At 36.3% G+C, this 27,816-nt stretch overlaps 1 protein-coding gene across 1 annotated transcript; it reads left to right on the forward strand.

Moving 5' to 3' along the window:
- Positions 1-1,632: 1,632 nt before the first annotated feature.
- On the forward strand, positions 1,633-27,225 carry LOC127160962 (NACHT, LRR and PYD domains-containing protein 12; the record flags this gene model as incomplete). Its single annotated transcript, XM_051103606.1, has 5 exons — positions 1,633-1,806; positions 1,927-2,100; positions 15,727-15,891; positions 26,066-26,112; positions 26,195-27,225. Coding segments are annotated over 5 exons (1,120 nt in total), but the record flags the coding sequence as incomplete, so codon positions are not given.
- Positions 27,226-27,816: the final 591 nt, after the last annotated feature.

The raw sequence follows: 27,816 nt of genomic DNA on the forward strand, positions 1-27,816 counted from the left end.
CTAATGTTGTTTCTTGCATACCCTCTGCTCTGGACGCGCTCTGCATCTCTCTGCCTCTCTCTCTCTCTCTCTCTCTCTCTCACCCCTACTTGAGGCCTCCTGCCCCTTTGAGCTCTGACTAAACTACCCTTTCGGTCCGATCTAGGTGCCCCAGGTTCACGATTTCTGCCAAGGGGGACCCGCGATTGTGGCCTCGTATTATGCACTTCACGTGTACAGACAGACATATATTTTCCACAAAGCTATGAAAAGTGTTAAACATGAACGCACATGCAGTTTCCCTGGTAGCGAGGAATACTTGCTGGCAAACACTTACTGTTAAAAAATAAACAATTACTTTACAAAACAGCTACAATGCAATCATGTATTCTGCTGTATTAAAGCTTTAATCAGGATAAAACCATATATTAACACATATGGTATCACAGTGTATCTAAAAGAATGAGACAACACCAAACATAAACAAACCATTCTGAAACATCCTGTAAGAGCCGTGCTTGCACAGGTTCTGTGCGATCCTCTTCACTAATATTCTTTGGGTCTCATTCAGGCTCAAATTGATTAGCAATATTGACTACGCCACTGTTTACAAAACAACCAGAGAGCATGTGAGGGGCGTGACGTTTATGAACGCACACTAGTGGTTTAGTGAATCACAACACACTGGGCCAGCTAACCAATCTAAGCCCATTGCGTATTTCTGAGGGAGAGGCTTCACAAAACCCAGAAATCATCTCATTGTTTATCGGAGAAGGGACAGTGTGGTGTAGAATAAAGGTAAATTATATGAAAAATGATGTGTTTTTTTTAAAAACGAAGCATTAACACATTAGACTGCACCCCATAAACACAAGCAAGCCTAGAAAGTACCCAGTCAACCACCCCTTTAAAACATTACCAGACTATATACAAACAGTGAGTTCATCATTCATTGTCAATGTAATTAACATTTTTTTATTCTCTAATTAGCTCATATAAGAGTTAGAGAATGCTTTGTAAACAACTGCAAATAGTTTTAATTTACTTTAAATTAGGTCATAGTATATCAAAAAATGTCGTTAATTAACTAACCTTGGTCATTAATTCCATTAGTATTCAGAGTTTGAAAATAAGGTAAGGATATACAGTTCATACAGTATAATTTATACAGTATTCTATGAAAGGGCCTTATAAAACATAGAAACCCATTGTATGTATGTGTGCTTAATATATTTGTAAACATTTTAAGGAACACTGAATATTATGCCACAAAATTCAGGTTTAAAGCACTTAATGTATGACATTTTCAGATTTTCAGTGACCTAATCTAAAGTGAGAACAGTCTGCAGTTAATAAGTTGTCAACCAACCATTATCTAGCTCTTTACATATGAGGTAATTGAACATGTTTAATCGCAGTGCCAATCAATGATGAACTCACTATTTGTATATAGTCTATTAATGTATTAACTACAGTTTATAAACTACTAATGAACTATAATAGTTTTGAAATACATTAAAAGTGCTTTGTTAAAGCATTCTCATTATAAAGTGTTATTCAGTACAAACATGCACTTCAGATTATAAACTATATAACCTAACTGATAAATTCACATAAATATGGCTGTTTGTTTTTTTTTGTTTTTTTTCACAGGCTGTGTGGGTGTTGTCTCACTGCTCAGTCCTGTGAAAGTTTGTCTTCAGCTCTACAGTCATCAAACTCTGTCCTGAGAGAGCTGGATCTGAGTAACAATGACTTGCAGGATCATGGAGTGAAGCTTCTTTCTGTTGGACCGAAGAGTCCAAACTCTAAACTGGAGATATTGAGGTTTGAGTTTTGAAATGCATGATTGATCAAGTGATTTATTTATATATATATATATATATATATATATTAAATCACACTGTTGAGATTAATTCTGTATTAAATTACTGTGTTCTTGTTCAGACTTTCCATATGTAATCTCACTGCTCAGTCTTGTGAGAGTTTGTCATCAGTTTTAAAATCCTCAAACTCTGTCCTGAAAGAACTGGACCTGAGTAACAATGACCTGCAGGATTCTGGAGTGATGCTTCTTTCTGGAGGACTAGAGAGTCCAAACTGTCAGCTGGAGATACTGAGGTAACTGGTTTTCCATAAAACTATAATAACAAAATGCTACCACAATAAATGGCTACTGAATTTTGTCTACAAATATTTAATCTGCTTTCAGTGCAATCCCAGAACTAGAGACAAAAACATTCCCAGATAGCATCTGTATGTGGGCCACTTAAAGGGGTCATCGGATGCTAAGTTTACTTTTTCATGTAGTTTGAACATTAATGTGTGTTGGCAGTGTATGTACAAATCTACCCTATAATGATAAAAATCCATGCAGTGTTTTTTAATTAATCTGTAAAAATAATATCCCCTTTTTCAAATTGAGCCGTTCTCAGACCTCAGTATATTCGCCGCTCCCACGATAGTTGATTGACATGAGCTCTTACTTCAGACCAGCTGTCAAAGTCCAGTAACTTTCCTTGTTTCGATGCCAGAGCAGGGATGTAAGTTAAACAAGAATATCTCAGATTGACTGTTGTGTTGCTGGATGTAATAATGAACATAGTGGTCGTCATTTACTCCTGACATCTGAGCCGCTGAAGATGCAGTATATTACATTTGTTTGTGAATGGAATGCGCCTCCTGATCTACATATATCCGTCTATGTTCGCGCAAATCATTCATGATCCAGCTTCACTTACAGTAGAAGTGAGTATAAGCGTTTTTTTATGAATCTTTGCAATCGCCTTTCCTTATAACGTGGTAGTTAGGAAGTTTAGCGGCTAAACGCGGCTTAATGCGGCTAAAGTAAACAAGATCGTCACTCTACAGAGAGAAGAGAGGGGCAGGGTGAGCAGAGCTCATTTGCATTTAAAGGAACAACCCCTTCGATTGAGATGATTTTTGCAGAGCTCATTTTGACAAGGTAAAAAGGGTGCTACCTTTGGCTACTTTTAGTAGGATGCAACACAATTAACTGATGCAGGCTGATCTGGATATGAGTCTTAAGAAGGCTACATAACCAGTAATTTATTTTTTGAAAAATACTTTTAATGGCAGGGTTAGAATAAAAATTAACTGTGGCCCACTTTAGGGCCAGTTTTGGTTTATTTAGTTGGCCTACATGCAGCAATGCTAAGGCTTACTTGAGGCCCAAATCTGGCAAACAGGACCGGACTGCACAAGTGCTATCATTTTATGTGGTATGTGGGCCAAAACAAGGTGTTGGATCTGGGCCAGAATTAAAATCAGTGTTGGCGAGATTGGGCCAGTTCTGGTTAATTTTTTTTTGTTTGTTTGTTTTACTTATTTTCATGGCCTTCCTGTGGCCCAAATCTGGCAAACATTCTACACAGTAGTGGGCTGGAGCAAGGTGTTGGATCTGGGCCAGATCTGGGCAAGAATTAAAACAAATGTGGCCCAGACTTGGGTCAGTTTGTTGAGGCAAGATGGCGCCGCTGTGTTTGCTGGCCTGCCTTCGCCCTCAGTCTCCGCAACGTTTTATGCTGTTTCTTTTAGCTTTGATGCTTCTTTTGTGCCTGTCAGTGCATAAAGTGCTATCATTACATACGATCATCAGTTTCTTCTCAGTTTGCAATCTTCATCTGTTGACTCCACCTGTATGGGCTACGACGAACATGGACGCAGATCGTTTAATCCCCATTCCTTGCTTGGATTCCATCTATTATGTGTTATGTGCTTGGCTGTCTCTTACATAGAAAGAGATGACCAAGAAGACAGTGTAAACGTGGCGGTAACTTGTGCAATTAAAGAGAGCCTTCCGCTATCGCATGGAGCTATTGGATTATGCTTCTGTTACTTTGCCTGCCTGTTCCCCGATCGACAGAATTTCCAAGTATGGATTAAGACTTTCCTACCTCTCTCCTCTCTGGCCTCGGCATTTGGACAAGGCAGACAGACCGTTCCTGATCGGGCCTTTCTAAGATCACTTTCTCAGATCACTTTCTCAGGTTGGGGTGAATCTTGGCAATCTCAGATTGTTGGAATATGTGCCTTTACAGCGGATGAATGGTGGCGCGGCATTATCACGGCCTAGAGCTCCGGAGACAACTACCGTGAAAATGTCTCTTCTAAACATAGGATAGATTTTAAATAAACCTTATAGTAACACTTTATAATAACATTCAGTTGTAAGTCATTTATAAGTGATTAGTTAATGATGAAATAATCATTTACAAAACATTGACAGATGATTAATAAGTGATATGATAACAATTTGTGTATGTTTTGTTAATTCATTTACAAGTCAATTACAAGTTAATTTGCAAGTAATTAGTTAATGATGAACTAATAATTTATAAATGATTAATAATTGATATGTTGAAAAGCACAAAAATGCAATTATTCTAAAACTATTTTCTTTTTTTAAATAATAATAAATTATTTGCTGTCAAGTGAATAAACGTGTAAACCCTTTCTCTCATCAGCACAGACTGTGTTGAGTGTGTGGGATCTAGTAATAATGTGAACCAGTTTTACCCTCCACTGAAGATCACATCAGGTGCACAGCGTTAACATACTCCATGTGTTTACCATCTTTACCCTCACCAGTCAGCCCTTACACTGCAGTACACACAACAATTACTCAGAACCTGTTGTGTAAACATGAATAAATCATTTACAAATCTTTCTGCATCCCCTAATCTAAAGTGTAAACTACTCATTAGTTGTAAATGTTTTACAAACCTGCCGGTTACAGGTTGTGTGGGTATACATACTGGTGGGGAAAGATCTATGAATAATGAGTAAAACATTTACAACTGATGCATTGTTTACACTTTAGATTAGGGGATGCAGAAAGATTTGTAAATGATTTATTCATGATGTGATCTTCAATGGAGGATAAACATTTCAATGATTGACATTTGAATTATTAATAATTGATTAATTTATTAACTAGTAAGTTATTAACCATTGGCTAAGGATCTGTTTGATTATTTCATTATATGCTATTTTTTAAAAGATAACTTACAACAGATTTGTAATTCATTAGCATATTACTTAATCATTTGTGAACAAATAGTGATGTTTTGTAAATTTTTAGTTCATCATTATCTAATCACTTGTAAATGATTTATAACTTAACCTACAAAGCATAGAAAAAAATACTAACATATCACTTATTAATCGTTTATGAATGCATAGTCATGTTTTGTAAATGATTAGTTAATCATTAAGTAATTACTTGTAAATTACTTGTAAATGAATTAACAAAACATACACAAATTGTTAGCATATCACTTAGTAATCTTTTATAAATGTTTTGTAAATGATTATTTCATCATTAACTAATTGCTTATAAATGACTTACAACTGAACGTTATTATAAAGTGTTACCCATGGCGATCATGGTCCCCTTTTTGAATCTTCCCCTGATGACTGTAATTTTATAAACTCTCCAAGGATAACTGGTTGTGGTGGAGGGGTTGTGACTATTTTTAAGAATAATTTTAAGTCTCTACCTGTGGACTACTTAAGTAGTTTTGAAGTTCAGCTGCTCAAGTTTGCAGTGCCCTTGTCTGTGCCTTAATCTACCATCCACCCCACTACAACAAGATGTTTCTGTCTTCTCTGGTTCTTTTTTTTTCATGACAAATAGCTAATTTTAGGGGATTTCAATATTCAGGTGTGTTGTCCCTCTCATCCCCTGGTTAATGAGTTTCTTCAAATCATTGACTCTTTTAATCTGGTTTTGTCTGTGTCTAAGCCTATGCACGCCAAGGGTCACTTATTAAATCTGGTTATTTCATTAGGGCTCTCAGTTACCAGTCTGCAGATTGATGACTTTTGTCTATCTGACCATAAACCAGTATTGTTTAACTCAGTTCTCAACGTTCCAATGGCTGATTCTACACCCTGGGGTCGCAAAATTCGTTCTGTAAACTCTTCTACTGCTTGTTTGTTTGCAGATGTTTTCGAGTGATGCTTGCCATATCATGTCTTCCTTTTGGGATTTGCCTGTGGATGAACAACTTTTTCATTTTAATACCCTCTGTAACAATGCTTTGTACTCTATTGCCCCTTTTAACCCTCTGGGGTCTGAGGGTGTTTTGGGGCCCTGGAGAAGTTTTGACATGCCCTGACATTTGTGCTTTTTTCAGCATCTTAAAAACACATTAATGGCTAAAGTCTGGCTACACTGTAATCAGCACAAACTGGGCTACAATAATATGTAAGCAACATGAATGTACATGTTTGTGTTTTTGAGAAAACAATGTTTATGCGTGGTTAGTGAAAATCTATTTTTTTTTGTCACTGAAATAAGACCAAGAAACACATTCAGAACATTTGTGCACAAGACTTTTGAGAACTGGATGTGTTAGGCTAGAGTTTTTTCTACAAAATGATGTGAAAATCATCTCATTCAGTCATTCACAAAAAACAATATACATTAAATTTTCTAAGACGTGTTTTGTGATCGAAAGGGAATATGCGAGGGAGTGACAATGGGCACTGAATATTTAGTGATTCACACCTGAGAGACAAAAGGCCCTCCTCTAATGGCCCATCAATGAGACTGTGACTGTCAGGTAAGAAACAATGAGAGAAGATTCAGAGACTGGGGTTTTAGATTATCTGTATTTTATTTACAACACAGTATAATATAAACATACATTATGAAGGTCAAAGACACATTATTAAGCACACTGATCTAACCACAGAGATGTGAACAGACGGCGTGTTCTACCTGAAAACTATTTTCTGAATTCTGTTCAACAAGTAACACAAGTAAATCATACCTGATATTTAAGTGCTTGCAAAACTCATCATCAGTAGTCAAGGAACTTGTTTTACCAATAGAAAATAAGTGTAGTTGAAGATCTGATGTTGGTACAGTGCTCTCAGAGGAAAAGTTTGCAGGATTCATCTGTTGTGCAGGTATCAGATCACAAACAACTAAAGCAAAACAAAAAACATATGTGAGCATGTTAATATCAGGAGCAGTTTAAATGATCCTTGCTAAATAAAAGCATTAGTTCTATAATTTCTATCCCAAAAAATATTCATATAGGTATCTAGTCACTAACATAAATAAATGAATAAATCAGTGCACATGTTGATAGGCCTGGAGCAATATTGTTACATTAGCGATCACTAATATTGCCCATGTGATTTTATAGCTATCATATGCACACATGCTTTGTATTTATTATTATACAGTATAAAAATAACATCTGAGAAACTAAATTACTATTAAGCACATACAGGCTTGATTAGATAATTACAGAGAATTCAACAGTAAAGACTAGTCTAAGCATTCTTATACATTACTTTTATATCGTCTAAACATTAGCCCTACTTTGTCAATTTGTTTATGAAACATAAAACATTTCTGACGCCTTACAGATGCATTGAAAAGTTGCCTATGATATTTCAAAATGTTGCACTCGATTTCATATATTTTAGTCAGGAACTATAGTTTTGAAAAAGTCCAACTAGTAAATGCTTTCAAGTTTATGTCACAACAACACATTATCTAATGTTAATAAGAAACATTACTTACACTGTATAAGATCCTCTCGTCAGCTGCTGTAGCCGCGCTCGCGCTCTGTTTGTGAGATAAACAAGCTCAGTCTGTTCCTCTCAGCGCGTCCTCATCCGGAGTAAATACAAGGCTTTTTCCTCTCAGCGCTTTCTTCTAAAAACGAAAGTATCCGACACAAACACGTTGCCACTTTGTTTACGAGTTGATGTGGGCGGTCATTTCGCGCGTCTTTCACGTGGATGTTTGTAATAACAATAGCGCCACTGCCCTGGGCGTGAACTAATTAGCGGTAATGAGCTCAGATGGTGAAAACAGGACATGGTATTGGTTTCATATGGATTACTTGCACACAGAATATGTGTTTTCGATTAAACTTACTTCATTTAAAAGTAGACATTCCAAGCTTTCTATAGACATATCTCTGGTGTTTGTCTGTCATGTATTCGCTGAGTTTTAGTTCATTTTAGTGATGCGTTTGAACTGGATATTCATGGAGACTGAGAAGACTGAAATGACACGCTGTATATTTACTTTATTTACAAAAACCACGAACATTTGTTAATATGTTGAGCGTACACAAATAAAAGTAAACTTTCTACAGATTCAGGTGATGTATTACTTTTATGTGTCCAATCAAAATTGAGGGAGCAATTCAAGTTCTTTTTGCTCACATCTGGAAAATATGCGCGTGCTCCCGCCTGCGGGTTAGCCGACCCCAGGGTGTTAAAATTAAGAAACTTAAACTTCAGGTGAAATAATGTTACTAGAACTTCTAGACAGGAGTGGAGGAAGGTTGAAAGAAATTGGAAGAAGGATAAGCTCCAGGCCTCTCATCAGAGACTGTATGGTAAACTATCAGTGCTCAGTCAAGACAGCCAGGGAAAGTTATTTTGCAAGTCTGATTTCAAAACATGCTCATAATCCAAAGATTTTGTTTAACACTATTCACTATGATCAGGTTTTAAGTCCTTCAGTGCTTTTATTTCCTGATGCTTCACCCACAGTTCTGTGTTTTTTTTTTTGTTTTTGTTTTTTTTGGTTAATAAAATTAACTCTATTTGTTCTTGTTTTGTGCAGTTTGACTTGGATGTTTCTATTACTGATCCATGTCCTGTTGCATTGACTGAGTTTGAACCTGTTTCCCCCTCCTTTCTTTCTAAAGTCCTTCAGAAAATTAAGCTTTCCTCCTCCTGTTCTCTTGATGTTGTACCTCCTCATTTATTATTGGAGGTTTTAGGGACGGCTGAACCTTTCATATTAACCATATTAAATAGTAGTCTATCCCCAACTGTTCCCTCAATTTTAAAGCACGCAGTTGTAAATCCTCTTAGAAAATGGCCAGCCTTGATCCTTATAGCCTTGACAGCTATTGCCCCATTTCGAAACTTTGTTTTATCGAAAGTTTTTCCTGTTTTGTAGAAAGTGATTTTTCATCAATTGACTGAATAGCTAGTCTTTCATTCTAGTCCTTCTAGACCTAAGTGCAGCGTTTCATACCATTGACCATGCAATCCTACTTGAAAGATTAAGAAATTGTGTAGGTATTCAAGGTTCCACACTAGAATGGTTTAAATCCTAACTCACTGATAGATAATTTTCGGTGGAGATTGGAAATTTCTCTTCCTCTTCAGTTCCTTTAAACTGTGGTGTGCCTCAGGGTTCTATTCTGGGCCTGTTGTTGTTCTCATTATACTTACTTCCTTTGGGTCATATTTTTCAGAAATACAATATTCCATATAATTTTTACGCTGATGATAGGCAGGTTTACTTTCCCGCTAAACCATAAGGATAATTGTAACATACTCCTTTTGCCGAATTGTCAGACTGAGGTTAGATCCTGGCAGGCTGCAAATTTTAATGATTAACACTAAATGATTCCAAATCTGAGATTGTAGTTTTTGGCCCACCTGCCTCTATTACTTTGATTAACAATCAATTAGGCTCATTATCTGCTTGTCAGCTCCCATGTACATGTTAAAAACTGTTTTTATCTGATAAGCAAATCAGCGTAGTAGTTAAAAACAGTTTTTATCATCTTAGATCTATCATGAAGTTGAAATCATTTATATCGGCTAAGGACTTGGAGACTGTGATTCATGCGTTTGTCACTTCTAGGCTCAACTATTGTAATTCACTGTACCTTGGTGCGTCTAAATCATCTCTAGCTTGTTTGTCTGCAACTGGTACAAAATGCCGCTGCCAGGTTCCTTACCGGAACTAGAAAGAGGGATCATATTTCACTGATTCTTGCTTCTTTATACTGGCTGCCAGTTGAATATTGCATCAGATTTAAGGTGCTACTATTTGTTTACAAGGGATTACACGGTCAAGCTCCTGAAAATATTACAGATCTCCTTCTCCCTAGAAATTGCGCTAGAACATTGCAGTTTTCGAATGGCATGATGCTCTCTATGCCTCGATCTTCTCTAAAATTAAAAGGAGAATGTGCGATTGCTGCCCCTAGATTGCGGAATGACTTACCAGCATATATTAGTCTCTGGATATTGGAAGTTTCAAATCTCATTTTAAGACTTATCTTTATACTTTAGCTTTTCAGTTTGTTTTATATTTCATTTATTTTATTTTATCATATTGGATTGTTGGGCATGTTTTATTCTTCTTATTCTTTGACTATTTTATGCTGTCTGTATAGTATAGTTTGTTCAGCAGTCACTGTTTTAAATGTGCTTTAGAAATAAAACTGCCTTGCCTTGCCTTAATTTGGTTTACTCATGGCTTACATTAGGCCTTCCTTTGGCTTGCTTGTGGCACAAATCTGGCAAACAGGAGTGGACCACCCAAGTGCCATCATTCCACGTAGTATGTGGGCCAGATAAAAGTGTCAGGTGTGGGCCTTTCTGGACCTCAGGAATTTTGCTCTCTGGGTTTTTCATGTTTATGAAATTTATGTGGATTGTATTGAGGCAAGGCAAATCAAAGTTTATTTATATAGCACATTTCATACACATTGGCAATTCAAAGTGCTTTACATATAAAATGGATTAAAATAATCATAAAAAAAATAATCACACCAATTCCATAATTTAAAAATTATAAAATGTTTTAAAAATTGATTTTAAATGATTTAAGACAGTGAAAATGAATAAATCAGTTTGGATGTGGCACAGTGCTCATTCAGTAAATGCACAGCTAAACAGATGTGTTTTGATTCTAGATTTAAATATGGCTACTGATTTAGCACATCTGATCTCTTCTGAAAGCTGGTTCCAACTGTGGGTGGCATATTAGCTACAAGCAGATTCCCCTTGTTTGGAGTGAACCCTTGGTATTTCTAACTGACTAAATCCTAATAGTCTTACATTCAGTAAGCATATCTGCAAGCCTTAGGTCTAGCCCATTTAGTGATTTATAGATGAGTAATAGTGCTTTAACATCCTGGGGTTGACGGTGGCGCCGGCAACGCCAATTGCATCTGTTCATGACATGAGCAAAAAGAACCGAAAATGCTCGCTCATTTTTGATCGTACATATAAGAGTAATACATCATTCAAATCTGTAAAGAGTTTACTTTTATTTGTGTAGACTCACAATATCAACAAAACATTATGCTTTTGCAAAACAAAGAAAACAAACAGGATGCGCATTCAGCAGTCTCCGTCTCCACATGTATCATTTTGAAATGCGTCAGTAAACTCAGCGAATACGTGACACACACAAATGAGAGAGATATCTATAGAAAGCTTTTAGATGAAGCCTCTCTTGCTGAAAACAAATATTCTCTGATAAAGTTGTTGGATTACAAATTTCTAAAAGGTTATGTATATTGTGATTTAGCAGACAGCCCAAGCCCTGAGACAGTAACCTTTTGTCTTTATGCAGTCCCTGAACATCTGGCATGTTTCCCAAGTTAAGTGTTAAGTCTAAGCTCAAGGTAGAACTGTGCCTTTTGTTTAGCACCTTTGCATTTGAATGACACTTGTATGCTAAATAGATCAAGGCTGGGAAAAATCTTTTACTGGGCTGATTTCCTGTACCACATTTGCATGCTTTGTTTAGATTGATTCCACCTCTGTGTACTCCGCCTCCTTCAAACCTATATACTCTGCTGTGCTGAGATATTGTCAGACTTTTTGATGACTGCAGTGCCAAGCAGCGAGTATCTGAATAAAGAGAAACTTCTGCTTCAAGATATCCAAAACATCTCCTGGTCTCTAAGAAAAAAATTCACAACAAAGTAATCCGTATGAAACCAACTTCATGTTCAATCTCTCCCGTCTGCTTCATTATTTTTAATTAGATCACACCCATGAGATGCTTTCGCTTTTCATAGTGTAATCGCCACGTGAGGGCGCGCGCCAAACGTAACCGCCCACATTACCGTAAACAAAGCACCGAGACTTTTTCTTTTCCAAGTTCATCCTGGCTACTTGTCGTTTCTGTAAGAAGATGCACTGTGAAGAATAAGAATTCAGAGGAAGAACACGACGTGACACATGGCGCGATCCATCGGAGGAGGTATTTACATGAGTAAGTATTTCTTTTATTAGCCTGCTTGCGTTAGTTGTTACTGTGTTACTGTGACAGAACTTGTACACATTTTACTAGTTAGACTTTTTGTTCAAACTATAATTCATGACTACAGCAAGTGAAACATTATGAAGTACGTTTCATTTCATTGCATCAAAATGTGTCAAGACGCCAAGATGTTTTTTAACGTTCTATACAATAGAAAACAATGCAATATAAAGCTAATAGTGTTTACACTTACGCTTAACAATAATATAGTTTCCCCGATATAAAATGTTTTTGTATTGTATAATACATACAAAGCATGCTTATCTTTATGATTTAATATCATATTATTTAGTTACTTATTTATCATATAACAAGATGTAATATGAGTGTTTACACTGTGGATGTTTAGACCATGTTTATCAATACTCTGCTCTCGAATAGATGTTTAACGTGAAAAACAATAATTATTAGTTTCTCAGATATAAAATGTCCTTTTTATGTTAGTACAAATGCACAAGTCTAGGGCTACAAATTCATACACTATATATATATATATATATATATATATATATATATATATATTACAGATGCTCCTGTTATTAACATGCTCACAGATGTATATGTTATTTGTTTTTTAGTGATCTGATACCTGCACAACAGATGAATCCTGCTGTCTTTCAAACTGAGAGTGCTGTAGTAACATCAGATGTTCAACTACACATATTCTAGTGTAAAAATAAGTTCCTTGACTACTGATGAGTTTTGCAAGCCCTTAAATATCAGGTATGATTTAGTTTTTTCACTTGTTGAACAGAATTCAGAAAACAGTTTTCAGAAACTACACAAAGTCTGTTCACATCTCTGTGGTTAGATCAGGGTGTTCAATTGTGTGTATTTGACCTTCATTATGTATATTTTGATGATACTGTGTTGTAAATAAAATACAAACAATCTAAAACTCCATTCTTTGAATCTCTCATTGTTTCTACCTGACAGTCACAGTGTCATTGATGGGCCATTAGGGAGGGCTCTTTGTCTCTCAGGTGTGAATTGCTAAATATTCATGGGTCATTGCCACTCCTTCGCATATTCCCTTTTGATCACAAAACATGTCTTAGAAAATTTACATCAATATATTGTTTTCTCTGAACGAGTGAACGAGATGATTTTCACATCATTTTGTTATAAAAACTCTAGCCTACCACATCCAGTTCTCAAAAGTCTGTGAACTAATGTTCTGAATGTGTTTAATGGCCTTGTTTCAGTGACTTAAAACATTTAGTTTTTCACTAACCATGCATAAACGTTGTTTTCTCAAAAACACAAACATGTACATTCCTGTTGCTTGCATATTATTGTAGCCCAGTTTGTGCTGATTACAGTGTAACCAGACTTTAGCCATTAATATGTTTTTAAGATACAGAAAAAAGCACAATTGTCAGGGCATGTCAAAACTTCGCCAGGGCCCCAAAACACCCTCAGGGTTAACCCTCTGGGGTCGGAAAACGCGCCGGCGTGGTTTGTGGCAGTGTTTCTGATAATGCCAAAAAGAACTTCAGTTACTCCGTCGTTTTTGATTGTACAGATAAGAGCAATATATCAATTGAATCTGTAAGGAGTCTACTTTTTTTTTTGTGTACACTCATAATAACAACACACTGGTTTTGTGAAATAAAGAAAACACAGAGGGTGTGCAGTCTGCCGCGTTGTTCTCTATGATCGTAATTAAGAAATGCGTCACTAAAATGAACTGAATCCCAGCGAATACTCCACACAGACATGAGAGATATATCTATAGAAAGCCTGACATGTCTACTTTTAATACTAGAGCCGCCAGAGGTCGCTGTATACCTAAAACCGCCATGCGGGTAAATTTTACCCACACGCAAACAAGTGTTTTGATATGGCTAAAGAAGTTTTTTTTTTTTACTGTATTATGCCACTGTCTTGATAAAGAAGTGTCTAGTGTCATAAAAAAAATGATTGTCTAGTAATCAACTTAAATTATTTGCCCTGTTGTGTTGCTTATAGATTTTTATGCAGGCTACAGTCTGTTTTCATAATAGTCAATTTAACATAAACAAGACTGCGCTGACAAAAGGAAATTAAAAGGAAGTAACTACATAATTGTGTGGTGTAATATTAGAATTCGTTGTCATTATTCAATAAATTAAGACAATTCACGTTATTTAAATTGCAAAAATAGCCCATAGACAACGTGTAATAATAACTCGTGCACACTGCATAGGATGATGAGATGTCACATTCAAGTGCAGAGCGTCCCCTAGTGAATGATCAGTTTGTTTACATACATCATTTATAATTTGAATAAGAGAACACCACAAATAAACTTAGGGTAATTAAAAAAAAGAAGGTTGTATTCATTACATAGATCGTTTTTTTTGTTTTTTTTTTTGACAGTGCGAAAATACACGCATTATATAGTGGGTAAATTTGACCCGCTCTGGCGCTTTTAGGTATAAATGCTCAGTTTTTTGATCTGGTATTATCTAAACACTTTTTAACACCAGGGGATTTTAAATTACACAATTTTAGTAAAAGTCAATGACTGGGAGAGTAGAGTGTTTTATTGAAAATCTGTTATGTACATTTGAATAACAGGTATGGGTAAAATTGACCCCGTGGCGGTTCTAGTGTTAAATGAATCAAGTCTTATTGAAAACAAATACCATGTGTTAAAGTAATCTGTATGAAACCAGCGCCATGTCCAGTCTTTCTCGTCAGACCTAATTATTTTTCATTTGATCACGCCCATGAGCTACTTACACTTTGATATTATAATCAACAATGATTTGGGGTGGCGTGACGTTTGCTGGTGTTGGTCCATTGTGTTTTATCAAGTCCAAACTCAGTGCAGCCATCTACCAGGTGATTTTGGAGCACTTACTTCCAAGTTGTTTGCTGACCATGATCTTACTGTGCTTGATTAGCCAACTGCACCCCATTGAGAATCTATGGGATATTTTCAAGAGAAAGGTGAGAAACAGTCGATCCAACATATACAGACGACCTGAAGGCTCAGTAGTGCCTCAGCTGTGCCACAGGCTGATCGCTTACATGACACACTTTACTGATGCTGTAATTTGTGCTAGGAGCAAGACATTTGCTGTAATTTGTGCTGCCGACCAAATATTGAATGCATAAATGAACATACTGTAAAGAACTTTCTGTTTTGCAAATCCATTTTTTGATTGATCTTAGGAAATATTCTAATATTTTGACATACTGCATTTTGACTTTCATGAGCTGTAAGCTCTAATAATCAAAATTAAAACCAAAAAAAAACTTCTGAAATATTTTACTTTACATGCAATGAATCTAGATAATATGAAAGTTTCAGTTTTTGAAATAATTATTAATCGGTGAATGAGCATTGTCTGTCGGTTAGGAAAAACAATTGAAATGAACATTCCTAAATCTTATCTCTATATTCTTTCTTTCACCACTTTGTTGACATAAGATTTCAGGAGCAGTATTGTGCCACTATTGTTTGTGTGAGAGATCTAATGCTTTACTTTTGCATTTAAATGCAATATATATAATGTCCAATGATTTGGGGGAATATTTGTTTCTTCCTGGTAATGCTAAATTAGCACAAAATTATCTGAATAATCAGTTCAGCAAGGAACAATTTTGTTCAGCAAGGAACAAAAAACTCACTAATGTGATGTGGACTGTTGTTGGATGGTGTTTTTTTTTTGTAGGTTGTCTGGCTGTATGGTGACAGAGAAAGGCTGTCATTGTGTGTCTTCAGCTCTGAGTTCAAACCCCTCACACCTGAGAGAGCTGGATCTGAGCTACAATCACTCAGGGGATTCAGGAGTCAAGCTGCTTTCTGAAAAACTGAACGGTTCAAACTGCAAACTCAGGTATGTCAAGCCGGAGGTGTTTTTGGGTTTATTGTTTAAACATTTCAGTGTCTCTGTATATCTATATGAGTCTAGGAGTTTCTAGAGGATGCAACAATATAAAGGATTTAAAGAGCACTGGAGTTATTCTGAGGAGTAAAATCTTAACTAAACTAATCATATAAAACAAATTAACAACAAAACAGTACTTTAAACAGTACATTAAAAAGGCAGCCACCTTCCTACAGTTTTCATAAATGGTAGAAACAAACATGTTCAAAATGATAAATTGTGTTGCAAACATTAACAACTTGTAAATAAAAAAAAGTCCTAACTTTGAATATTACAAGTTACACTTGGTGTCACTATTACAGTAAATTAGTTGACATTACCTCAGATTAAAGAGCAAAGCAAAAAATAAATAAATAAATAATAAAGACCTCACATTAACCACAAGAATACACAACAGTTTCAACAAAAAGTTGGGCAGGACACAGACAGCACTCTGGAAAATGTTTCTTAGCTTCTGCAATCAGCTTCTTGACAAATAAATGGAAGGAGCCAAAGAGGAAAACACAGAAAAAACACAAGGAACACAAATGACAGTACACCACAAAATCATCAGTCACCTTCATTTCTACAGTGCTTTATACAATTCAGTCAATACCAGTCTCAGTGTTGCAGGATGCGATTCAGCGGTAAAGCAGCTCTTCAGTTCAAGCTTTGTTCTCATCTGATGGTTTTAGTTAATGCAGTCGTATCAGTAAATTTCTAAAAGTTAAGTGACTTTCAGACTTCAACTAAACAAGCCAGGAGGTGACAGTGACAAGGAACTCAAACTCCATCAGGTGACAGAAATGGAGAAAAAAACCTTTCAGTCTCAGTTGGGGACCGGTTCTCCTCTGACCTAAGTGAATGAAGAAAGTAGAGCTGCTGATTAACTACACTGTAAAAGCAAACAGGTTGATTCAACTTAAAATAATTTGTAACCTGGCTGCCTTAAAATGTTGTGTTAAATAAGCTAAAAAACTTATGTTGTTTATACATATGTTGGAGTTCCTTAAACCTAGAATTAGTAGTTGGGGTAACAAAGGTGAAGCTGAGTCAACAAGTTTTTTTTTGTTAGCCCAGCAAGATGAGAAGTTGTGCTAACCTAAATGCAAGTTGAAACAACATAAACTTAGTGAGACCAACAAATGTTTAGGTGTTTAAACTAACCATTTTGTTGAATAAATTTTTAACTATAAGTTGTTCAGACTGAATAAATATTGGCTAAACTAAGCATCTTGTTGAATCAACTTATATTTTTAAGGCAGCCAGGTTACTTTTTCAAGAATAGCTCATCTTACTTGTAATGTTAAGTTCATTCAACTGGTTGAACTATGTATTTTCCCACACAACTTAAGTTTAAATGTATAATTATAAGTTGTGCAAACTGAATAAAAATTGGCTCAACTAAGCATTTTGTTAAATCTACTTATATTTTTAAGGCAGCCAGGTTACTTTTTCAAGAATAGTTCATCTGACTTGTAATGTTAAGTTCATTCAGATGAACAATGTAATTTGCCCACACAACTCAAGTACTGCAAAAAATAGCCTCATGAACACTGAAGAACATGCAGAAGGCTATTTTTTATTATTTTTAATTCAAAATAGACAGCCTCCTACTTAGTATTACTGTGTTTAGTATTAAAACACCCTAACTTTAAAAAACATAGATATTGACATTTGAACATTGACATTTCATTTCTGTGTAACAACTGCAGTAAATATTGCAGTTGTTACTACATCCCTTTCACTAATTCACATTTAATCAAAAGAACAGATGAGGGATTCTAAATTTCTTGTGAAGTAGCATGTTGTGTAGCCCATAAGCACACTAAGAACAGCTTCTCCTACCAATGTTCATGAGAAGTTTTTGAAGAACATTGAAAGTGTGCTTCATGTGTTTTGGGTAATCAAAGTTAACGATGTAAAGAAGACCCATCCAAAGCACAAATGCTTTCAGGACGCCACAGATATCGGTGAGGTCAGTACTCTCTTCCAAAATGATGGCAATATCAATGGTTTTTTTGGAAGCATTTCCCATTGCTCCTCCTCAGTCACAATCAAGATCCATTTCTGTGCCCTCCACTAATTCTTCAATTTCATGAGATGGCTGAAAAAAACAGCAACAAAAAAAGAATTAATTATTTTAATGTAAATATTGAACAACTGAATCAATATAGAATGCTATTGTACATTACTTTAACTATAGTAACACATTCTTTAAAAATGTTTAAAAATAATAATAACAACATCAACAATCAGCAATTAAGAGGCAAAGTAAAAAAAAAGGCGCAAGTTACATGAGCATGGCTGGGAGTATTAGACCAACTGCAACAAGTACTTTAATTTCCAGAATATAAGGGTGTTTCAACACTAGCACTTTTGGTGTGCACCAGGTTCAATTGATGTTAGAGTTTGGTTCACTTGGATGGTGTGAACTCTTCCATTGTTTATCTGACATTGTAGCCATTAGAGATGTGTGAGACTAGTGGTCAAAATTCTACTGCTGCTAGTCAATGCTGAAAATACCAGTTGTTTAATTTTTTTTATTGCCACATTCTCACAGTTTTCCTCATAGTTGTACAAAGACTATATTTAAAGTACTGTCACTTTAATGTTACATTTTACATACAAAATATTTTTAGTAAATAAATATTTACTTGTATTATCAGTCTTGACCACGCATTCACGAGAGTATCACGACGTGTGGGGTGCTGCTGAAGCAGGAGCCGGCATTCTGACGTAGAACATGCATGCATACATATATATATATATCAGAATCAGAACAGCTTTATTGCCAAGTATGCTTATGCATACAAGGAATCTGTTTTGATGTCACAGACTTCCAGTGCACAGAGACAACAACAACAACACAGAGAAAATGATATAAGTTGAGAATAAAAAAAAATACACATACGTAAATATAAATAGACAAAAATTGCAATATAAGATTTAAGAAAATAAATAAATTGTATATACAGTTGTGCTACAGATGATAGAAAAAGAACAGAATAGAGTAGAATAGAGGGGGCGTCTTGAACATTTAACTGTTCATTAGGTATATTGCCCGAGGGAAGAAACTGTTCTTATGTCTGGCTGTCCTGGTATTTGTGGCTCTGTAGCGCCGACCAGATGGCAAAAGTTCGAAAAGGTGATGGCATGGGTGTGAGGGATCCAGAGTGATTTTCTGAGCCCTTTTCCTCACTTTGGATGTATATAGTTCTTGAAGGGTGGGCAGGGGAGCACCAATAATCCTCTCGGCGGTCCGAACCGATCTCTGTAATCTTCTGGTGTCTGATTTTGTAGCTGAGCCAAACCAGACAGTTATTGCTGTGCAAAGAACAGATTCGATTACGGCTGAGTAGAACTGTTTCAGCAGCTCCTGTGGCAGGTTGAACTTCCTCAGCTGTCAAAGGAAGTACAACCTTTGTTGGGCCTTTTTTTGCAGTGGAGTCGATGTGAGTGTCCCACTTCAGGTCCCGGGAGATACTGAACCCTAGGAACTTGAATGTCTCCACTGCAGCCACAGTGCTGTCCATGATGCTGAGAGGGGGGAGTGCAGGGGGGGGTTTCTCCTGAAGTCTATGATCATCTCCACTGTTTTGAGCGTGTTAAGCTCCAGATTGTTAACACTGCACCAGACAGCGAGCTGCTCAACCTTTTGTCTGTAAGCAGACTCTTCACCATCCTGAATGAGGCAGATGAGTGTGGTGTCGTCTCCAAACTTCAGGAGCTTGACAGAGGGGTCTTCGGAGGTGCAGTCGTTGGTGTACAGAGAAAAGAGCAGTGGGGAGAGAACACATCCCTGAGGGGCGCCAGTGTTGGTGGTGCGGCTATTTGACATTAATGTCCCCATTCTCACTAGCTGTTGCCTATCTGTCAGAAAGCTGGTGATCCACTGAGAGATAGAGCTAGGAACACAGAGCTGATTTAGTTTGATCTGGAGGAGTGTAGGAATGATGGTGTTGAAGGTCGAACTGAAGTCCACAAACAGGGTCCTCACATAAGTCCCTGGTCTGTCCAGATGTTGCAGGATGAAGTGCAGTCCCATGTTTACTGCATCATCCACGGACCTGTTTGCTCGGTAAGCAAACTGCAGGGGTCCAGTAAGGGTCCAGTGATGTCCTTCAGGTAAGCCAAAACCAGTTTTTCTAACGACTTCATGATGACAGACGTTAGCGCCACAGGTCTGTAGTCATTAAGTCCAGTAATTTTGGGTTTCTTTGGGACGGGGATGATGGTGGAGCATTTGAAGCATGATGGAACTTTACACAACTCCAGAGACCTGTCGAAGATCTGTGAAAAGATGGGTGCTAGCTGATCAGCACAGGCTGGTGTCACACCATATATATATATATATATACATACATTTATACATTACTGTTGCAAATAAACATACATTTTATATTTTAATTTTAAAATATAAAATGTATGTTTATTTGCAACAGTAATGCTAACAACAATAAAAAGACATTTATGCCATTAAAACAGTGACATCTGTTGACAGACACCATGCTGCATTGTCACAGAAACATGCCAGCTGAAGATAATGAAGAAATTTGCTCACTTTGCCAAGTGCATTGCAGATGTCCACATAATGGCACACACATGCCATGCTCACTCTAAAGTCTAAACTCCAAGAGTTCTGCCCTTCGATTGGAATAGGGCATTGGGAGGATCACTTCCATTTGGAATTTCCCCATGAACCGTTCGGTACTAATACACATACCGTAACACCGCGAGTTGCTATTGTAATTTTTAATGTCATTTTATATAAGATTTAAAAAATGTATTTTTGTTTTTTTAATAGCAACTGATCTAAATTTTATGAATCACTAAGGACCACAATTTCAGCTACAAATCTTCTACTGAAGCAAAACAAAACTCGCCTATACCAAATTTTCATCTTAGGGGGAACTATCCCCTTAACACTTTTTGGCTCAGTAGTCAACATTTGAAGTGGATCAGAAAAGTGAATCAAAGTTGTCCTAAGACAAGAATGGGTATTGTTTTGGTTTTAGGACAACTTTGATGAAATGTTGACTACTGTATTGTGAATGTACCGTATATCATGACGTTAAAATATGCCTTATAATATTAACAGTCACAGACTCCAGTAAATAGATTCACTAAATAAATAAATTTACTTACAACTTTGTCCAAGCTCTACAATGTGATAGTCTTTGCCATTCACATATTTGCATAGCACTGATGGATACAACTGCAAAAGGACTTGCTTAGGTCCAACCATAAGATCGGTGAATTCTGTGCTGATCTTCAGTCATTCCAGAATATCACAAACATGAAAAATACAGAAACATGTTAAAACAACACTATAAATAAAACTAAATAAATATTGACAGAGAAAGCCAAACTTGTGGCAATCATTATTGCAGGACTGTGTATACAAGATATACGCCTTTATTGTTATTTAAAAACCTATAGTTTTATAATATATTTGTCCGGTGAGGCACTTCAGTAACTGAAAGAATAGTTTGTACCGGTTTGTGTCAGCAATATCAAATATAATGCGCTTCAAACTAACTCTGAGGGAGTTAATCATTCATAAGTTGTTTTTTTTTTTTTTAATTCCCGCCGCTCTAAATCCATACAGTTGTTCGTTCCTCTCAGTCTCACGCTCTGTTTGAACGGTCTCTCTCTAATGGAGCACTGGCCTCAAATAATACATGCCAAACTGTATATTTATCATTCTCCATATAAGTTCAGCTCAGTACCGCACGGGAGAATGTAATACTTATATCGAAAATACTTTGGAACCGCATGTATTTTGAGGCTGAGTGCCGCAAAACGTTAACTTGCATGTAACCAACTCGAAAATGCGATGCTTTAAACCATATGTGTACTCTTCATAGACAACATATGTAAATGTGCAAATATTAGGCCATAAATACAAATATTTACAAGACTGACCGTATATGCAGCTTTGCTGTGGGTTCCGGTGAGGCACTTCAATAACCGAGAGAAGAGTTTGTGTCAGTAATCTCAAATATACGAGTTTCAAACGAACCCTGAAGGCGCTGCTCATTCGTTTCTCTTATAACAAGCATAAAAAATGACACTTCGAGTAGTAATCTTGTTTTTCTCCCCTTAATTTTAATGGTTCATAAGATATATTTTTTTAAAATTCCCGCCATCTAAACCATACAGTTGTTCGCTCCTCTCCGTCACGCTCTGTTTGAACGGTTCTCTCTCTAATGCAGCACTGGCCTCAAATAATACATACCAAACTCTATATTTATCATTCTCCATATAGGTTTAGCTCAGTACCGCAGCAGAGAATATAATATTTATATCAAAAATACTGTGGAACCGCGTGTATTTTGAGGCTTCAGAGTGCCGTGAAATGTTAACTTGCATATAACCAGCTCGAAAATACAACGCTTTAAACCATATTGTACTCTTCTTAGACAACATACGTAAATGTGCATATATTAAACCAATAAATACAAATATTTATTTACCAAATTTGTTGATTGAGAACATAAAAGTCTGTGGAGAAGCTCACAATGATGGCTGACCAACATCTTCTTTCTGCAATGGTCTTCACAAGATTTTGCGATAAGTGACGTTAAGAACGTGATTTTGTTATTAAATTGATTCAACACATTATTTTAAGTTGAGCGTTTTATCAAGTTGAGTCAGTAAAATGTAAAATATTTAGTTGAATGAACAAATTCAGGAGCTGCAAGTTGTGTCAACTTAAAAAAATTATTTGAACCAACTAAACTGTGAAATAATTTTTTATAGTGTAGTAGTAGATGACTGACTACCAGACACCTTATCAATAAGCAGATCTTGATCTCTTTGTGTATTCATCTCTTTAAACCAAGCAAAACAGTATGATATTTAACATAAAATAAAATAAAAACACAAAATAATATGACTTTAACTATCCATGAAATAAGCGTACGAGTTAACTGTATAATTAGGTTTACATTAGTGGCAAGTTAGCTAATGAGCTAACTGTCTGTATAAGTAGTGTTTCACTATCAAACATACTGATAAAAGCTTTCAAGTTATTTTCATACTTTATTATGTGATGTTTAAGTAATATGTTCAATTGCAGGATCACTATATATTCATATATATCATTCACAATTGATAATTTCTAGAAAATAATGTTTGCACTGCCAGCAGCAAACACTCTGCAGCTCTTGCCAGGTCACCCACTGAAGCTAAACATGGTTGAGCCTGATCAGTACCTGGATGGGAGACCACCTAAGAAGTAAAATAATAATTAATTCAAATGCATTTATTATTTTTGATGTCATGATTCTAGCATGTATTAAAGGTGACATGAAAATAGGACTTTTCTGTGTTTAACCTCCTGGGGTCGACGGTGGTGCTGACAACGCCAATTGCATCTTTTCATAACAGGAGCAAAAAGAACCTAAAATGCTCGCTCATTTTTAATACATATAAGAGTAATACATAATTTAAATCTGTAACGGGTCTACTGTTATTTGTGTACACTCACAATACCAACAAAACATTATGCTTTTGCAAAACAAAGAAAATAAACAGGGTGCGCATTCAGCAGTCTCAGTCTCCACACGTATCTTTTTGAAATGCGTCATTAAAATGAACTAAAACTCAGCGAATACATGACACACACACATGAAAGATATATCTATAGAAAGCTTGATATTTCTACTTATTTTTTTCTACTTTAGATGCCCCTCTTGCCAAAAACAAATATTCTCTGATAAAGTAATCCATATGAAACCAACATGATGTCTGCTTCAGTGACTCTACAGCACCCCCTGGAATTTGGAGGGCTATATATCACACATACTTGCACTTACACATAGGAAACGTCTCAGGTTACGTATGTAACCTTGGTTCCCTGAGAAGGAAATGAGACACTGCGTCCTCTAAAGGTCGCTATGGGGAACATCGACTGCGTGACCCGTGTCTGAAGCCTACATACAAAAACTACAAACGTACTGACCAGCGACACCCTATGAAAAGAGGTTCCTTTAAGGGATATAGCCTATAGTCTAGGACAGTAGCCTAGACCTCGGCTTGTCAACAGGGGGTTTACCTACTGCTCTGCGTGACCTAGCTCGATGAGGCAGGTCATCGGCACCCCGTTCAGAGGTATCGGTAAGATACGTAAGTCGAGTGTGGCCCAAGGTTCCGGGGCCGAACACCTCAAGAAAGGGTATGAAGCTAAACACGTGATCCCCACCATACAGGATTTTAGAAAGAACACAAGCTAGTGTGCGTTCTTATCACAATGTGGATTTTAGAATGTGCCTGGCTAGCCTCTACACTGAAATACCGTTCACAAAATGAGGCACTGGGAAGCAGAGAACACAAATCCCAAATTAGGGAGGTTCTAAGCTCTCAGGGAGCAGAATCGTGCTCAGAGTGACCCTTCTGTAAGAGGGGGGCACTGCAAAGCTCAATATTGAAATAGAACACATCCATGTCATTAACACATCCCAACAGGAAGTTGATTATTCTGGGTTTTGTCAAAAACGCATGCTCTGGAATTTGATATACTAGTCCTAGGTTTTTTACCCAATTGCCACCAAACTCGGTCAACCTGATCTCAAGACATTGGGGATGAAAAATTGTGAGGGGATTTTTGAAATCTCGAACGGTTTGGCTGTGGCGAGGCATTGAAATAACTGTGAGAAATGAGAAACAGGAAATGCCTAATAACTTTTGCATACATCGTCTGATTTTGATCAATCGTAGATTTTGATCACATAGATGTGACTATTAGAAATCAAAGTTGTAGTGCCACCAACTAGCAACAGGAAGTGTGTCTCTTTTAAAAATGCTTTGAAATCACATTGTTATTTTTTCCTGATTAGCTTCAAACTTCATTAAAATAATGTAAAAACACGGCCGATGAGAATCTGTAAAGGGGTCGTTGATGCATTAAATGCTGTTGCCATGACAATGTGTCAAACTTTAACATTTGTTTCCTGTGTTTTTGGGGCACTTAATATCCTTAGATTTTCATGAAACTCAACACACACATCGGTATTAATGATAGTTAGACACTGGCAAAAGCTCATACATGGGCGTGGAGGAGGTGCTCTATAGCGCCACCTTTTGTCAAAAGTGGGGGAGTTAGTTTTAGCTACAGACACCAAACTTGGTATGTATATTGTTCTCATCAAGGCGGACAACTTTCTAATTTACAACGATTAGCTGCGACCAACAGGAAGTCTGCTATTTTGATTTAATTTTTTTTTTTTTTTTTTTTTTTTTTTAAATATAGCTGTTAATTAATGAATACTACTTTTACAAATAACATTGACTTTACACCAAACTTTGTCAAAATGCTGCCAACATACTGAAAATTTTAAATTGTGAGCGGATATAGGATATCTTGAACGGTTTTGACGTGATTTATTAAAGTAGCAGTAAAAAACATATCCGTAATCTTTAAAATGCAGCATCCAAACACTTCAAAACATTTTACATACATAGAACTAGTTGTTCTGAGAAATAAATGTTTAGTTCCATCGATATAAAATAGTCTACTAAAAATAGAACATTTAAAAACGATTAAACATCTAATCTCACTCAAACTCTGTGTTTCGGGGGATGGGCTGGTGGTCTGTGTTAAGTGTGTGTGTTCACTGTGAGTGTTAAGTGTGGGGGTATCATAGCAAGTATCATAGCAATCATATAGCAACTGCATAGCAACACTCTAGAAACCACCCAGAACACCCTAGCAACCACACTGAGTGCCTTTGCAACTGCATAGCAACCAGCCAAAACATGTTATCGACATCACTGCAACCACCCAAGTACCCTGGCAGCTACACAGCAACAGCCTAGCAACTACCCCAAGTGCCTTAGCAACTGCATAGCAACAGCCTAGCAACTACCCAAAGTACTTTAGCAACTGCATAGCAACAGTCTAGCAACCACCCCAAGTACCTTAGCAACTGCATAGCAACCACCCTCAGTATCTTAGCAACTGCATAGCAACCACCCTCAGTATCTTAGCAGCTGAATAGCAACCACCCAAGTACCCTGGCGACTGCATAGCAACCACCTCCACTACCTAGGCAACAGCCTAGCAACCACCTCCAGTACCTTAGCAACTGTGTAGCAACAGTTAGTTGACTGTCTGAATGTGTCTGTGTGTGTTTTCTAGTGTGGATCATGGAGGAGAATCCAGGATTACAGCAGGATTGAAGAAATGTACGTCTACACACACACACACACACACACAGAACTGTAGTGATTGTTTTTGTGTTATAAATGTGTCTGTTCTTGTGTTCAGATGCCTGTTTTCTCACACTGGATCCAAACACAGCACACACTGAACTCAGTCTGTCTGAGGACAACAGAAAGGTGACACATGTGAAAGAGAATCAGTCGTGTCCTGATCATCCAGACAGATTTGATGCGTTTCCTCAGGTGTTGTGTAGAGAGAGTGTGTGTGGACGCTGTTACTGGGAGATTGAGTGGAGTGGAGATCTTGTGTTTATATCAGTGTCATATAAGAGCATCAGCAGGAAGGGAGACGGTGATGAGTGTCGGTTTGGATCTAATGATCAGTCCTGGAGTTTGATCTGCTCTCCTGACAGATACTCATTCATACACAATAACATAGCGACTGAGCTCCCTGTGAATCCCATCAGTAGTAGAATAGGAGTGAATGATGATGATGATAATAATAATATCTATAGAGTAGGAGTGTATGTGGATGTGAGTGCAGGAACTCTGTCCTTCTACAGCGTCTCTGACACAATGAGTCTCATCCACACAGAACAGATCACATTCACTCAGACGCTCTGTCCTGGGTTTTATGTTTGGTGTGGATCAGTGAAACTGTGTTGATGAATGAGAATAGACTAATGAGAGATTGTACCCATAATGCTTTGAGCTGCTGATGAATCAGTAAGAGTGAGATGTTCTGGAGTCTCTTCATGACATTAATACTGCAGCTCAACTTCTGTCACTCAAATAACAGTCAGAATAAATGAGTGTGTGTGAGTCTAGATTTGTGTTTTTATTGTTGTGTCTCATCACTCATTTGTTTTATTAGTGTTAAAAATGTCAAAATGTCACAATCTTGACAATCAAGATCATGTCATTCATTTCTCTTGTTTTTGTACAGAAATAATAAAACACTGATAAATCAAGTTGAGATCAGATTTTAATTGATGTTTGTATCATGAATATAATCGATTTCTCACAAGACTGAAATGAACTTTTGACATTATGAAATGTGACATGAATCAGAGCATTTAATAATAATGATTATTGTACCTACAGTAAAGATGTATTAAATTACAGGTTCTCTTTAAATAAAGAAGCTGTCAGAATAAATTTTAAAATATTTTCAGAGTTTTAAAGTTAATGTTTTAATCACATATATATTTATAGACAAAAATCCTATTTGTATTTATTATTTTTATTACTTGTGTATTGGATTGATTTAAATAAGTATTACCTTAAATATAATGCAAACATTGTTTCAGCTGACATATTTGTATCAACACTTTTTATTAATTTAATTTAAATAAATAAATAATAATAGCAACCAAAATATGATTTTAAAATTTATTTCAATTATAACAAATTAATCAAACTAAGACAATTATGATTATAATACTATTGTACTCTTAAATAAGCAGTATGCATGCATGCATAAAATAATGTATTTAATAATATGAATAATAATAATATTTATAAATATTAATTTTATACAAAAATAAATAAATAAAATACCCTGAATAGTACAATAGTACAATACCAATTTGGTATTATAATGTGAATTATAACAAATATTATAAGAAATTATGTATATATATATATATATATATATATGATTGCAATAATCATGACGCAAATATCAGTAATATAATATATATTTATTATATTTTTTATTTAAAATAC

Source organism: Labeo rohita, unplaced genomic scaffold (assembly GCF_022985175.1).
Source record: "Labeo rohita strain BAU-BD-2019 unplaced genomic scaffold, IGBB_LRoh.1.0 scaffold_507, whole genome shotgun sequence".
Classification (NCBI taxonomy): Eukaryota; Metazoa; Chordata; class Actinopteri; order Cypriniformes; family Cyprinidae; genus Labeo; species Labeo rohita.